The 13,349-nt window shown below is 52.0% G+C and overlaps 1 protein-coding gene across 8 annotated transcripts in view; it reads left to right on the plus strand.

Moving 5' to 3' along the window:
• LIG1 (DNA ligase 1) overlaps positions 1-13,349 on the plus strand; it is a 29,531-nt gene that overhangs the window by 460 nt on the left and 15,722 nt on the right. For 3 of the 8 annotated variants that reach the window (XM_053915114.2, XM_053915117.2, XM_053915118.2), the window contains exons 2-9: positions 1,493-1,564; positions 2,974-3,060; positions 5,337-5,472; positions 6,264-6,390; positions 8,175-8,270; positions 9,541-9,648; positions 10,334-10,435; positions 10,576-10,651. In XM_053915114.2, coding sequence (XP_053771089.1) covers positions 1,548-1,564; positions 2,974-3,060; positions 5,337-5,472; positions 6,264-6,390; positions 8,175-8,270; positions 9,541-9,648; positions 10,334-10,435; positions 10,576-10,651 — 749 coding nt within the window. In that variant the 5' untranslated portion in view covers positions 1,493-1,547. Of the gene's footprint in view, positions 1-25; positions 113-1,492; positions 1,565-2,973; positions 3,061-5,336; positions 5,473-6,263; positions 6,391-8,174; positions 8,271-9,540; positions 9,649-10,333; positions 10,436-10,575; positions 10,652-13,349 lie in introns of those variants that run through there. The other 5 variants (XM_053915119.2, XM_053915121.2, XM_053915122.2 and 2 more) reach the window with 4 other exon arrangements.

Below are 13,349 nucleotides of genomic sequence, written 5' to 3' on the forward strand. Positions count from 1 at the left end.
GATGGAGGTGGGGCCAGGGAGAGGTCAGCGGTAAGGTCCGGGCCCAGGCCAAGGCCTTCTAGAAGATGGGGAACCTCCTGGATAGGGAGTGGCCTGGCCTTGAGTATACCTGGTAAGGGGGCGGAGCCAGCGGAAGGTCTCTGAAGGCTGAACAGCCAGAAGGAGGCCCAGATCCGGGAGGGGGTGGGACACAGGAGAGTGTAGCTGTGAGGTCTGGGCTTGGGGTTGCCCAAGTGGGTAGAGGGAAGGCCAGAGGACCGTGGAGAGGGAAGAGAGAATGATGTTGATGTTCTTAGGTGAGGGAGAAGCTTGATGGGTGAGGGGGAGGCACTCTGTGGGAACAGGAGAGGCACGTTTGGAAAGGGGAGCTAGCATGTGATAACTGAGGGGGATTAGTCAGGGCAGGGGGCAGAAAACGGGATTCAAGCCTGCCCTCTCTGGCCTCCATCCCCATTTCAGTACATTTGAATCGCTGACATTTTATACAGCCTGAGGAGGCGTGGGGGAAAGGCAGGACAGTAGTCTAAGGAAGACCTTTCCTGAATTCCATCTTATCTTAGGGTCTGCAGGTTTCGCCCTCCAACCCCAGAGCTTCTGATTCAGTAGGACAGGCAGTGCGGTGGGGATATTCCAACACAGGCCCAGGTGGCTCTAGAACTGGCCTGTCTGGTATCCATCGTTGCCCAGGGCAGGCACTTTCCCTTTCCCGTCTCAGTTCCTCAGTTGTCTGTTAGGGACGCTGAGCTGTTTTAAGCCTGAGAAGTTGAGGCCGAATAGCAGAGTTAGGGGAAAGGTATAAAATATATCACAGGGATGGGGAATGGCTAGGGGAGCAGGCAGGCCAGGAAAGGGGAGCTTCCATGAACCGGAGGAAATGCAGACGTGAGCTTCCTGGCCTGCCACCCGCAAGCCGTTCACCACTGAAGATGCATCTGCGTCACTTCTTGTCACCACGGCCTCCAGGTTTTGAAAGAACCTGCTTATGAACCCTCAATTTTTCAGTAATGTTTTTGTCACCCCGATTTTTAGTAATCAAAGACGTGTATATGCCAGTGTATTCAGCGTTTTTATACATCAGGAAGAGAGAAGAGAGATGTAAGCCATTTGGAAAGAATTTACTTGGGCTGGAGACAGAGTGGGTGGGAGAGGGTGAAGCGTGGTCAGCTCTGGGTTAGGCGCAGTCAGCAGGGAAGGGGCCACCCCTGTGAATTGGCTGTGGGCAGCAGATCAGAAAAGATCACGTGTAAATAAGTGCAGGCTCCATGTGGAAAAGAGGCTTTTTATCTCGTCCTCTGACTTGGAACTCCTTCTGCACTAATAAATCTCACTGGCAAATTATTCTGGTCCAAGATAAAAGGCGAGTTTCTTCTTGAAGGGGAAACTTGTGTTTCTGATTTTGTGGGATTTTTTTTTTTTCTGAAAGAAGGAAATTTATGTGTTTTGCCCTCTGCACAAGCAGTCTCCTCACCAACTATTTGGATGTCTGTTCCAGAGCAGCTGGCGGGACGAGAGGAGCAGGAGCGGAAAGGGACACTTCTGCCGCCAGCATGCAGCGAACTATCATGTAAGGGACTCCGGCCCTCTTTCCATCCTAAACTCTCCCCAAGTCTCTGCTTCTTTCTCTAACTCTGTCTTTTCGTAGAAAAACTCGAGTTGGCATTTCCCAGAAGTTGACCAGATTGGAAAATGGGGAGTGTATTAACTAAAATTTTGGGTGCAAGGTTCAGAAACCCTGACCCAGTGGTTCTCAGTCAGCAGGGGTTTTGCTCCTCAGGGAGCATCGGGCTCCAGTGTCTGGAGGTGGTGTTGGTTGTCACAGCTGGGGCGAGAGGGGACAAAGGCCCGGTGTGCTGCCAAACACCCTAGAGGCACAGGACTGAGTGCTCTGGTCTAAGGCGCCAGTCCCTCTGAGGTTGAGAAGCCCTGTACTAATGCGAGCCGGCTTCAGGAAAAGAACAAAAGGAATTACTTGGCCTGTGTAGTTGAAATCTTCTGGAGTTAATAATTGGATCCAGTAACCCTGGCTGGTGTGGCTCAGTGGATTGAGCTCTGGATGGCGAACCAAAGGGTTGCCAGTTCGATTCCTAGTCAGGGCACATGCCTGGGTTGCGGGCCAGGTCTCTGGTGGGGGTGGGGGGAGCAGTGCCCTGGAGGCAACCACACATTGATGTTTCTCTCCCTCTCTTTCTCCCTCCCTTCCCCTCTCTAAAAATAAATAAATAAAATCTTAAAAAAAAAAAAATTGGATCCAGTTGCCAGAACTCTGCCCCTGGATTCTGTCTCTCTTCATCTTTCAGCTCCGCTTTCTTCCATGTTGCATTGGCACGTTCTCTTCCCTGGGCTCTGGCACCATAGAGTCAGTCCCAGCAGAAAGAGGCAGTCTCTCTCCCAGCTGTTCCAACAATAGGCACTGGTCCAGCTTAGGCTCCATGCTGGTCCCTGACCCATCCACAGGGATGCAGGGCTCTGATTGGCCAGGCCTGGAGCATGTGCCCACCCAGGTCATGGGTGAAAGGGCAGGCCCTTGCAGTTCTCAGGTACTCAGAGATTTGGGGAAGGGGCATCCCAAGAGAAAAGTGGAGGGCTGTTATCGGGAGGTGGGAGTGGGTTCTAGACAGACCCAGGCCTGGACATCCACCACGCTGACCCCGGAGATGGCAGCTCACACAGATCCCAGGATGCATTTTTCTCATGTGATGAGAAGTCTGGAGCCAATCTGTCCCTGGCACATAATAAGTGCTTAGTTACAACTTGTGGAATGGAAATGGGGCTGTGTCATATCTCAGGTCGAGTTAGGGCAGGAAAATGAGCGGTGTCACCTCCTCTGAGCTCTGTTTCCGTGTCAAAGGGGGTTATTCGACATCTGTTACATGCTAGGGTGGGAACTGGTGTCAGAAGCCATAGAGGACATGATGGATCAGAGGGGTTATCAGTGCTGTTCTCATCCCCCTTCCCCCTTCTGTCCCCCTCCAGGTCATTTTTCCACCCCAAGAAAGAGGGCAAAGCAAAGAAGCCAGAGGAGGCATCCAACAGCATCAGAGAGACAGAGCCCCCTCCAAAGTACGTAATGGGGCTGGGATGTGATGAATTTGTTCCTTTATCAGTCACAACTCTCTTGGCTACAAGTGTTACAAACTCAGCTCAGAATGTCTCAGAACTTCGAAGGGAATTTTTGACTTCAGTAACTGGAAAGTACAAAGGTATGCCAGCTTCAGGCACAGCTGTATCCAGGGCCTCAGAGATGTCTCCAGGGCTCTGCTCCAGGCATCTCAGCTTCATTCTAGAGCAGACTTTCTCCAAGAGGCAGAGAAGCTGGCCACTGGCTGCATTTCAATGCCAACTCATCTAAGGAGAAGAGAGCAATGTTCTCTTCTCCAGCATCTACCTCACAAGTTCATGGGAAGGACCCCACTTGGGTCACATGATCACCTCTGCACCAATCAGTTTGCCCCAGCATGGACTCAACCTAGATTTCGTTCCCATCCCCAATGTGGGACCCTGCGCAAGTAACCTCACTTCCTGTGTCCCAGTTTCCTGGTGCGTAACAGGGCATCGTAATCTCTACCGGGCTTTCTACGTGGGTTCAGTGAACTAACACAAGCACAACGGCTAGAACGGGGCCTGCTTCATTCACTTCCTGGCTTGGTTAGTGGTAATAATCAAGTCGTATTTTTTCCCAACACTCCCAATTTTCAGATCTGCCCCTTTTGTGTGTACGTTGCCATATATGTACTGTATGTGCACATATGGTTTTCTGTGATATATTTTAAGTTTTTAAAAAAATATGCTGTGTATATTTTTCTTCAACTTGCTTTCTTTAGCAACATTATGACTCAGAGTTCTCCATCTGTGATCACGGAGGACTGTCTTACCCTTTTCACCTCCTGCCCAGTGCTTCGTTTTATTAGCTTCCTCCTAGTGGTGGATATTGAGGTGGCCCCCAAATTGTGGCCGAGCCAGTCCACGCTGCAGTAGTCCCTGTGTGTCCCCCGTGCCCGGGTATAGATTCTTTGTCTGGCGTGGGTTCCCCTGTGCAGGATTACACACGGTAATTGTTAACGTGTCAGCCCAGAGAAGTAGGTGGAGTGGAAACTTTGAAGTCTTTCCCGTATTCACGCTCCAGAGGAACTATGTTTACCCGTTTCAGGCGTGTCCTTCTTAATGCGCCTATCAACATGCATGCCCCTAACGCATAGTAGGTGCTGCGTAAATATGTGGCGGGTGAGTCCCATACTTACATACTGCGCAGCGGGGCTGCAGTTGTGGCCACTGTTCTGTCTCGGGGAGCTGGCACAGGCCTGATGTACACCGGACACTGAGAAATACGCTCCTTTATTTTTAAATAACAGAAGCTAGATTGTTATCTATGCAAGTTGCAGATACCTATTGGCAAACACATATATTCTTTTATATCCGTGGACTACTATACGTATTCATTAATTTATTAAATGTTGAGTATGTTCTATGTGTCAGGCACTGTTCTAAGTCCTGTGGCTATAGCAGTGAATAAAACCAATAGCAACTCCTCGTAGTGTTGATTACCTGCTTTTTTCCTCACCAAAAGTGTCTTTTAAAGCCCTTTCCGTGATGCTTTGTATCAACCCACTTCATTGTTTTTGGTGAGGCTCCATAAGGTGAGTGCGGACACCGGCCTCACCGGGGAGGTGTCTGCCTGTGTGTTGGTCCCATTGTCTGGATGCCGAGCTCGGGGAGCACAGGCACCTGTCCGAATCAGTGCCTTAAACCATGGCCACACTGCACTGTATTTTGGTGGTCTCTGCTGGTGTCCTTCACCAGGACGCTCCTCAGAGCCAGTGTCGGGAGTATTTGGGCTGCACGGGGCAGGTAGGCAGCTCTGTACTAGTAGGGACCCAGGTTTTTGTCTTACCCCTCCCGCCCTGCCCCCAGCCATGTCCTCCTGAGCACTGTGGAAGCCGGTCAGCAAGACAGAGTTCCAGGGCTCACACAACGTGAGGGCCAGCAGTGGATCGAATGGGTCAGAACTCACTACATGACTATGTGTAGCAGCAGGGGAGGCTGGGAAATGTAGTCCCTAGTTGTGGCCATGTACCTGGCTACAACTCAGGGGCTTGTGTGACTGACAGAAAGGGTTTCCAAATGGATGTTGGAGCCCCGTCTCTGCCCTGAGTAGGGTCTCCACGTGCTCCCAGCGTCACCCATCCCAGCGTGGGCACACAGGAGCGCTTAGGGGGCCCCTAGAAACTGTTCACTGAATGTGTGCAAGGAAGGGAAGGAAATAAAACACAGTGAAGGAGCTGGAGTGTTTGGCCGAAATGCTCTGCCCGCTAGAACTCCCCCATTTTCCCACCTGCTAGGGTGGCGCTGAAGGAGCGGAACAGAGCGGTGCCCGAGAGTGAGTCTCCAGTGAAGAGGCCGGGGAGGAGGGCGGCCCGCGTCCTGTGCAGCGATGGGGAGGAGGAGGACGAAGCCATCATGCCCCCCAAAGGCCAGGTAGGTCCCCCTCAGCCCACCCACTTTTAAAGGAAGAAACTGTAATTCCCATCAGCCAACATGGCGCAGGAAAGGCCTTGGCAGAGTCCCAGCATCACAAGGCAGAGTGGATGGGAGTGGAAGGCAGCTGCTTGGTTACTGGCACGGGGCCCTCCCTGTAAGAAGACTAGTTAGTTGAAACCTAGGCACAAGTAACAGTGGCTTAAGCAAGGTAGGAATCCCTCTCTCTCTAATGAGCATGCAAGGTCCAGGTTTCTTGCGGCAAACTCACAGCATAAGAGTGAGGCTGCCTCCCTACTGTTACCTGCTGTGCCTGGGTGCACTTGGCTGAGTGCGTATCCACACTGGGAAGAGGGCCCTCCCCTTCCCGTCAGGTAAATGCTGCTTGGGCCAAGGGAAGTGTCTGTTATTTCCCTCTACATCTCGTTGGGTAGAACTGAAGGCCATGGCCACACGAGCTGCAAAGGAGGCTGGGAAGTGTGGTCTTTAGGGGGCCATCATTTGCCCAGCTAAAAATTAAAGATTCTGTTACTTCAGAGCAAAGAGAGTTGTTACTGGTGTCGGTGATGGGGAGAGTCTGAGACCCTGACCTACACGAGAGGGTGGAGTAATGGCCCCAGTAAGAGAAGACACGGACCGAGTTGGGCTAGGACCAGGGGCATGGAGTGGTGGGGGGGCACAGAGGAAGAGGGGGCGAGAATGCCTCTCTGCTCTGAGCGGCCTGGGAAATGAGAGAGCTGGGCGCTCCCCCTGCTCCCCTCACCATAATCGCTCTTTCTTCCCCCTTCTAGAAGCCTGCGCCCGACTCCCCACCAGCCTCGCCCCCCAGTCCTGTCACGGTTCCTGAGAGCAGCCCTGCCCTCTCCGACTCGTCTCCAGTACGCATCTCCCCGTCAGGGATCCCGAAGCGTCGCACAGGTGCGGATACCCAGGCCCCGTCCTTGCCGCTGCCTGTCCTTGTCCCCTCTCGGATGGCTGATCAGGCCATCCTCCTGACAGCTCTGATCTCAGTGTGTGGTTAAGAGCGGAGTTCCGCCACCCACTGGCTGTGTGACTTGGGGCAGGTGATGTAATTCACCTGTTTTCTCCCTCTTTTCAATGTGGGTTCTAGAAAGTTTAAGGCGACATGGGTCACCCGCCATGTAATTCCGTTGGATGGTGTGGCATGAGAAATGATCGTGGTGACGAGGGCACTGTGGGAGCACAGAGCCAAACCAGCCCAGAGCACGTGACGTGGAGGGCGGGTTGGGGTTCACTGAGCTGAGGAAGGGCGGTGGGAAGTGTTGTAGCCAAAACGGCACATACAGAGGCCACGAGGTGCAGCAGCCTGGTGTGTCTGCAGAGTCCGCACAGTTGAGTGTTTCTGGAGAAGAGTGCACCTTGGAGAGCAGGGAGATTTTGAGGATGTGTGGGGATAGGTGAGCTAGGGAGGAGAGCGGGGGCTGGCTCCCAGAGGGCCTTGTGTGGGGGCTGAGGAGCCTGGGCTCTGTCCTGTGGGTGCTGGGGAGCCGTGGGAGGGCTGGGTCAGACCCGCAGGAGAGGTGGTTGTGATGACCGAGTGGCTCAGGGCTGACCAGCATTGGTTCTGGGGTGTAGCATGGGGCTCATTTTAGATGAGGCGACATCTGGCTTTGTCCCAGATGGCTGCTAAACAAAACAGCATGTGCAAAGGCCCAGAGTGTGACAGTGTGGTGTGTCTGGGGACAATAGCAATTCAGTGATTTCGGAGAGGAAGTGGCGTGGCGAGGAAAGTTCGAAGGTCAGGTGGAGAGAGATTAGGTAGGGTGGTGGGACAGAGTGGACACTCAGACTTTATCCTGGAGTGGGGGGTGGGGAAGTGGGGGAGGTTTTTGAGCAGGGGAGGGACAATGCCAGCCACGCTGAGAGAAGGCCCTGCTCGGGTCGTGTGAAGGAGCCAAGAGACCAGGGAGAAGGTGAGAGTTGATGAATGTCATTCAGCTGCCTCTTCTTCACCATGAGTTAGAATCTCAACTTGGAATCTTCTAGAAATAGGCTCTGGAGCTGTGAAACAAGGATTCAAGTATAAATGGTTTCTGTGGGAGGTGTGGAGAAGACAGACAGACTTGGAAGGAGAGTCAGCCAGCAAGAGATGTGTTCTGAGATCGGCTCCCGCAGGGGCAGCTGAGCTTCCCTTTCTTGGGGCAGCCCTGGGAATCGGCCCGCCTGCATGTTCAGAATTACGTGCCAGAGGTGCAAGGAGCTGGGGTGCTTGTACCCCAAAACCCCTGAGTCACTGGGTGAGAGGAACTCCCAGGGCCTGTTGATTTCTGCCGCTTCCAGGCTTCTGAGGTCCTGGAAAACCCGTCCAGGACACACGGAGATGGTAAACCCTAGGCATGCAGGTGGGGCCCGGAGAGCATCCGCTGTGGTCAGGGGCCGGGCTGAGCTTGTGGTGTTATTGCCACTGTTGGGGTGGTTTCCACAGATGTGGGAGAGGGAGGCACAGAGAGACTGAGTGACCTGCTTGTGGTCACACACGGCCAGGAGGCAGCAGAGATCCAAGGGCGAGGTTTGTGCTGGGGCAGCAGCTGTGGGCAGGAGGAGAAGGGAGGGGACCCAGAGCCTTTTCGAGGGCCCCCTCATGGTGGGTAGAGGGGCGGGCGTCGTGCTGAGCTCACTGGGGCCGGGGCCAATGGGCCTGCGAGGCAGCCACACTTCTGCCTTTGCCTTTGCCTTTGCAGCTCGGAAGCAGCTTTATAAACGGACCATTCAGGATGTCCTAGAGGAGCACAACAAAGACAAGGACAGGGAAACCAAGAGGAAGAGGGCGCGAGAAGGTGAGGCACCAGGAGGAGAGGGGCGTGTGGGGGGTGGGCGGGGAGTCTGGAAGGGCAGGGCCTGTCTGAGAGGACAGGGGTTGGGACCCCACTCATTGAGGCCTGTGTCCATGAATCTAAATGCACCTGCCAGGCCCCCCACGCCACCCACAGATCTGTATTAGGAGAGCATTGGGGAGACCGTCGTTGGTCTCAATTTAGTGTTCATTGGCAGTTTTCATTTGTATTTTTACTTTTTGGAAATATGTTTCTCTAAATTGTTTCTTTTATAAATTTTACCAGGAAGTAGAGGCTCCCACACTTCACAGCGCCTCAGTGTCTTAGTCAGTTTTCCAGCTTTTCATGGTGCCCCCGGACCGGTTCCACACCAGTTCCGTTTATTAACTAGTCACATCCAAACAACTATTCACATTCTAGGAGCTTGGGCCCTTGAGGAAAGTAATGCTCATACATGGAAAGGAAAAGTAATATTGTTATTTGCTTCTGACATAATGACCATGACCTACTAATAGGATGTCTCCCGGGCGCTACGCCGTCTCTCAGACTAGAGTCCAGTCGCAGACTGCCCCCCTTGTTTCCTGCTTCCTGTCCCGTGCTGGGTTTTGTGCAGTACTTGGTTTTTATCACAGCAACCAGTGAAAATCCAGCTTTGCAGATGTAGAACCTCAGAAACTGCAAGCAATGCAACCCGATACCACAAACTAAAATACCCCAACCCAGTAGTTTATACAGTATGAGCTCGTGTCAACTGCATTTTGGTGACACGTGGGAGATACAGCCATAAAGGTCTTTATTAGGCTCATCTTTTCCAGGAAAGGTTTGAATTTGGTCGAGATTTCTTTGGCAATTTTTCGTCAGTAACAAATTGTACTATAAATTGTCAGTGTCCAGGGGTGTATGGGTGGGAGGCTTCTTTCTACAAAGATAAATTTTCCCCAAGTTAGTTTATATAATTTTTATTGTTAACCTAGAGTTATAACTTTTTTCCAGTTAGTTTTAAAAATTGTTATAATCTATAATGAGTTGTTATAGACAACTCTAATTCTGTGGTGAATAATTCGAAACTAAAAGCTTGTAAGAAAAGATTGGTGTTCTCAGTGGCACAGGCGAATTCGGAGGGGCGGGTTCCCTTGGAAGCCCCTCCTCCTGTCGCTTTGCAGACACACCTGATTGGCTCAGAAAAGAACAAATGGGACCGAAGGTCTTGGGTGTAGGAATGTCCTAGGAGGTCAAAGTGGTTTTTTGCCATCTTGGTTCTCTGTGTCATCAGAAGCAGAGACCCCAACAGAAAGTCTCCCAGAGCTGGAAGGGGCCAAAGAGAAGGAAGCAGACGAGGGGGGCCCGCCGCGGATGCCCTCTGAGCCCCAGAACACCTGCGGTGAGTTTCGAGTCCTCTCCCCCTGCTGCCCCATCTCTGGTTTGGGGGTCAGGCATCTGGAGGACAATTCATGGAAATGAGACATAGATTCTCAAATGCACTGTTTTAAGTGTGAATTCTGGGGAATTCTAGGTTTTATTATTGTTATTTTTATGTATGCATGCGAGAGAAAAAAAACAAAGAGCCAGTCATTTTCCAACAAAATGTGTTTCAGGAATCCTAGGTACTGAGTGTCACTGGTTGAACAGTAAGTTTTAAGTTAGACAACCAGGCTGCCCTGCAGGACTGTAGAGGTTAGCGTCGCCCTCAAGCTGCACACAGAAAAGCCCTGCCCTTGCAGTCCCCGAGGCTCCCGTGGCAGGAGCAGCCCTGGGGGGCATTTATGGGCTGCAGAGTGGGCTGCCTGATGTTCTGCAGCTGCAGACGTCGGGGGGCATTTTCTTCTCCTCGTCTGAGGTTTCCTCTTACCACTTTCCCAAGTCTCCGGTTTTGGGCCAAACGCTGGAATTGCGTGAATTGGCACTGACAAAAAAGCATCAGGCTCAGCACTGTGCCGGGGAGAGGAAAAGGGCAGAGCTGGCTAGGTTTTCCCTTTCTAGGGCCAGAGTAACCATGCGGTTAAAAAGTGTAAAGGCTCAGGGTGGACAGAGTTTGCATCACCACGGACTGACCTCTCTCACGTCAGAAGCAGAGGCCCCCCCGGAGAGCAGTTCGGAGCCTGAGGCCCGGGAGGAGGACCGGGTGAAGCCTCCCGCCAGAGCTCCCAAGACGCTCAGCAGTTTCTTCAGTGAGTTTCTCCTCCCGCCTCACCTCCCCTGGGCGGTGCAGGGGGGAGGCAGGTGGGTCTTTCCCCCACGGACAGCTACAAATCCATTGTCTACCTGTGAGTTAGAACATCTAATTCACCTCTCCTGGCTTCCTCCCCAGCCCCCCGGAAGCCGGCAACCAAAAACGAAGTGAAGGAAGTGGGGCCTGGCACCCCAAGAAAGGAGGAGCCCAAGGGGTGAGTCAGTGTCTGCTGCTGAGTAGAGAGCACAGTGGGTTGAAAAGAATCATGAAGTGAGCCCAAAATCTCTTGGATTTTATGGTAGGCCTCCAAAAAAGGAGATGGATAATCACAAAAAGTTTCCAGCTTTAATTATGTGAATAAAAAATGTCCTGGGGATTCTTAACGCCAGGTTTGTGCCCCAGCTGAGCCCTTTCAGTGAGGTGAAATGGCATCGTGCCAGCGTGTGGCTGCACTGTGGGAACGGTCCCCTCCTTTTCTGGAGCACTTACTATGTCAGGTACAGCACCAAAGCCTTCTGTCACCTCCGCAGGAGTCCCGTGGAGGAAGCGGGTGTGTCAGCCACTTTGCAGGTGTTGGTTGGAACGCATAGCCTGGAGAGGTGAGGTCGGCTTCTTGGAGTCACGTAGGGAGGTCAGGGTAAGGCCAGCCCCATGACAAATGGGGACATATCGACGGCAGAAAGTTAGCATCGTGGTAAACGGCGTCCCAGTCTCTGGGCTGTGTGCCCCGCGGCACCAGTGCGTGTAGGTTCTGTTGGTTCCCCCATTTCTCAGATGAGGAGAATGAGGTGTGGAGGCAGGACTGGCTAGAAGTCCCAGCTCCACCTTTGCCAGCTGTGTGGCTTCAGGGGAGTGACTTAGCTTTTCTGTGTCGGTCTCCTGAGGGTTTGAAGCATTTAGACTAGGGTTTGGCTCTGGCCAAGCTCAGCAAGTTTGTAGCTGCTGCCGTTGTTGTTGTTGTTGTTGTTGTTATTATTATTATTATTGTCATTGACTTTAGTGCCTTGCCTGTGGTGCAGACAGGGAATGTGGCAGGGTGGGGTTTGAGCCGGGCAGTCTGGCTGTAGAATTTCTTGCCCACCGTGCTCTGCTGCCCCTTGTTATAACAATAGGAGGAACTGGAACATTAAACGCTGAGTCTGCACTACTCCCTGAGCATAGCCCTGTGCCTGTCTGTCCCACGCAACCTTCCACAGCCCCATCTGCATAAGGACCAGCTGAAAAGCTGAGAAAGTCCCGAGTCCTATGTACTCTCAGACCCCCACTTTTGTATGGATACAGGCCTCAGGCTGCAGAGTCAGCCTTGTCTTTAAAATGCTCCCCACGCGGGGAGAACCAAGATGGCGGCGTAGGTAGACACACTGCGCCTCCTCGCACAACCAGAACTGACAGAAAATCGAACGGCAAGGAAGTCCGACACCAAGGAAATAAAAAATAAACATTCATCCAGACCGGTAGGAGGGGCGGAGATGGGCAGCCCCAGCAGAGAGGACTCACGTTGCCGTGGGGGGATCGAGACTGGCGGAGCGTGGGACGAACGGGGCAGGTAGTCTGACCACTAGCAGACCCCGCAGCCCCACACTCGGGCACAGATAAACCGGAAAAACGGCGGGGAGCGAAGTAGACAGCGCAACCCAGGGCTCCAGAACGGGGAAGGAAATAAAGCCTCAAACCTCTGATTGAAAACGCCCGTGGGGGTTGGGGCGGCAGCAGGAGAGACTCCCAGCCTCACAGGAGAGGTTGTAGGAGAGACCCACAGGGGCCTGGGGCGTGCACAAGCCCACCCACTCGGGAACCAGCACCAGAGGGGCCCAGTTTGATTGTGGGTATCAGAGTGAAAGACAGATCCAGCAGAGTGAAGAGGGCACCATTGCTTCCTCTCGGCCCCTCCCCCAGGTACAGCGTCACAGCAGGGGGACCAGTGTTACCCCGCCCAGGGGAACACCTAAGGCTCCGCCCCTTAAAGTAACAGACACGCCAAGACAAAAAAAAAAGAAATGGCCCAAATGACGGAACATTTCAAAACTCCAGAAAAAACACAACTAAGCGAGGAAGAGATAGCCAACCTATCAGATGCACAGTTCAAAACACTGGTTATCAAGACGCTCACAGAATTGGTTGAATCTGTTCAAAAACCAGATGAAAAAGTGAAGCCTATGCTAAGAGAAACAAAGGAAAATGTACAGGGAACCGATAGTGATGTGAAGGAAACTGGGACTCAAATCAACGGTGTGGACCAGAAGGAAGAAAAACATCCCACCAGAAAAGAATGAAGAGACAGGAATTCAGAAAAATGAGGAGAGGCATGGGAACCTCCAGGACATCTTGAAACGTTCCAACATCCGAATTATAGGGGTGCCAGAAGGAGAAGAGGAAGAACAAAAAATTGAAAACTTATTTGAACAAATAATGAAGGAGAACTTCCCCAGTCTGGCAAAGGAAATAGATTTCCAGGAAGTCCAGGAAGCTCAGAGAGTCCCAAAGAAGCTGGACCCAAGGAGGAACACACCAAGGCACATCATCATTACATTAGCCAAGATTACACAGAAGGAGAGAATCTTAGAAGCAGCAAGAGAAAAGGAGACAGTTACCTACAAAGGAGTTCCCATAAGACTGTCAGCTGATTTCTCAAAAGAGACCTTACAGGCAAGAAGGGGCTGGCAAGAAGTATTCCAAGTCATGAAAGGCAAGGACCTACATCCAAGATGACTCTATCCAGCAAAGCTATTATTTAGAATGGAAGGGCAGATAAAGTGCTTCTCAGATAAGGTCAAGTTAAAGGAGTTCATCATCACCAAGTCCTTATTATAAGAAATGTTAAAGGGACTTATCTAAGAAAAAGAAGATAAAAAATATGAACAGTAAAAATGACAGCAAACTCACAGTTATTAACAACCACACCTAAAACAAAA

Source organism: Desmodus rotundus, chromosome 12 (assembly GCF_022682495.2).
Source record: "Desmodus rotundus isolate HL8 chromosome 12, HLdesRot8A.1, whole genome shotgun sequence".
NCBI classification, from domain to species: domain Eukaryota; kingdom Metazoa; phylum Chordata; class Mammalia; order Chiroptera; family Phyllostomidae; genus Desmodus; species Desmodus rotundus.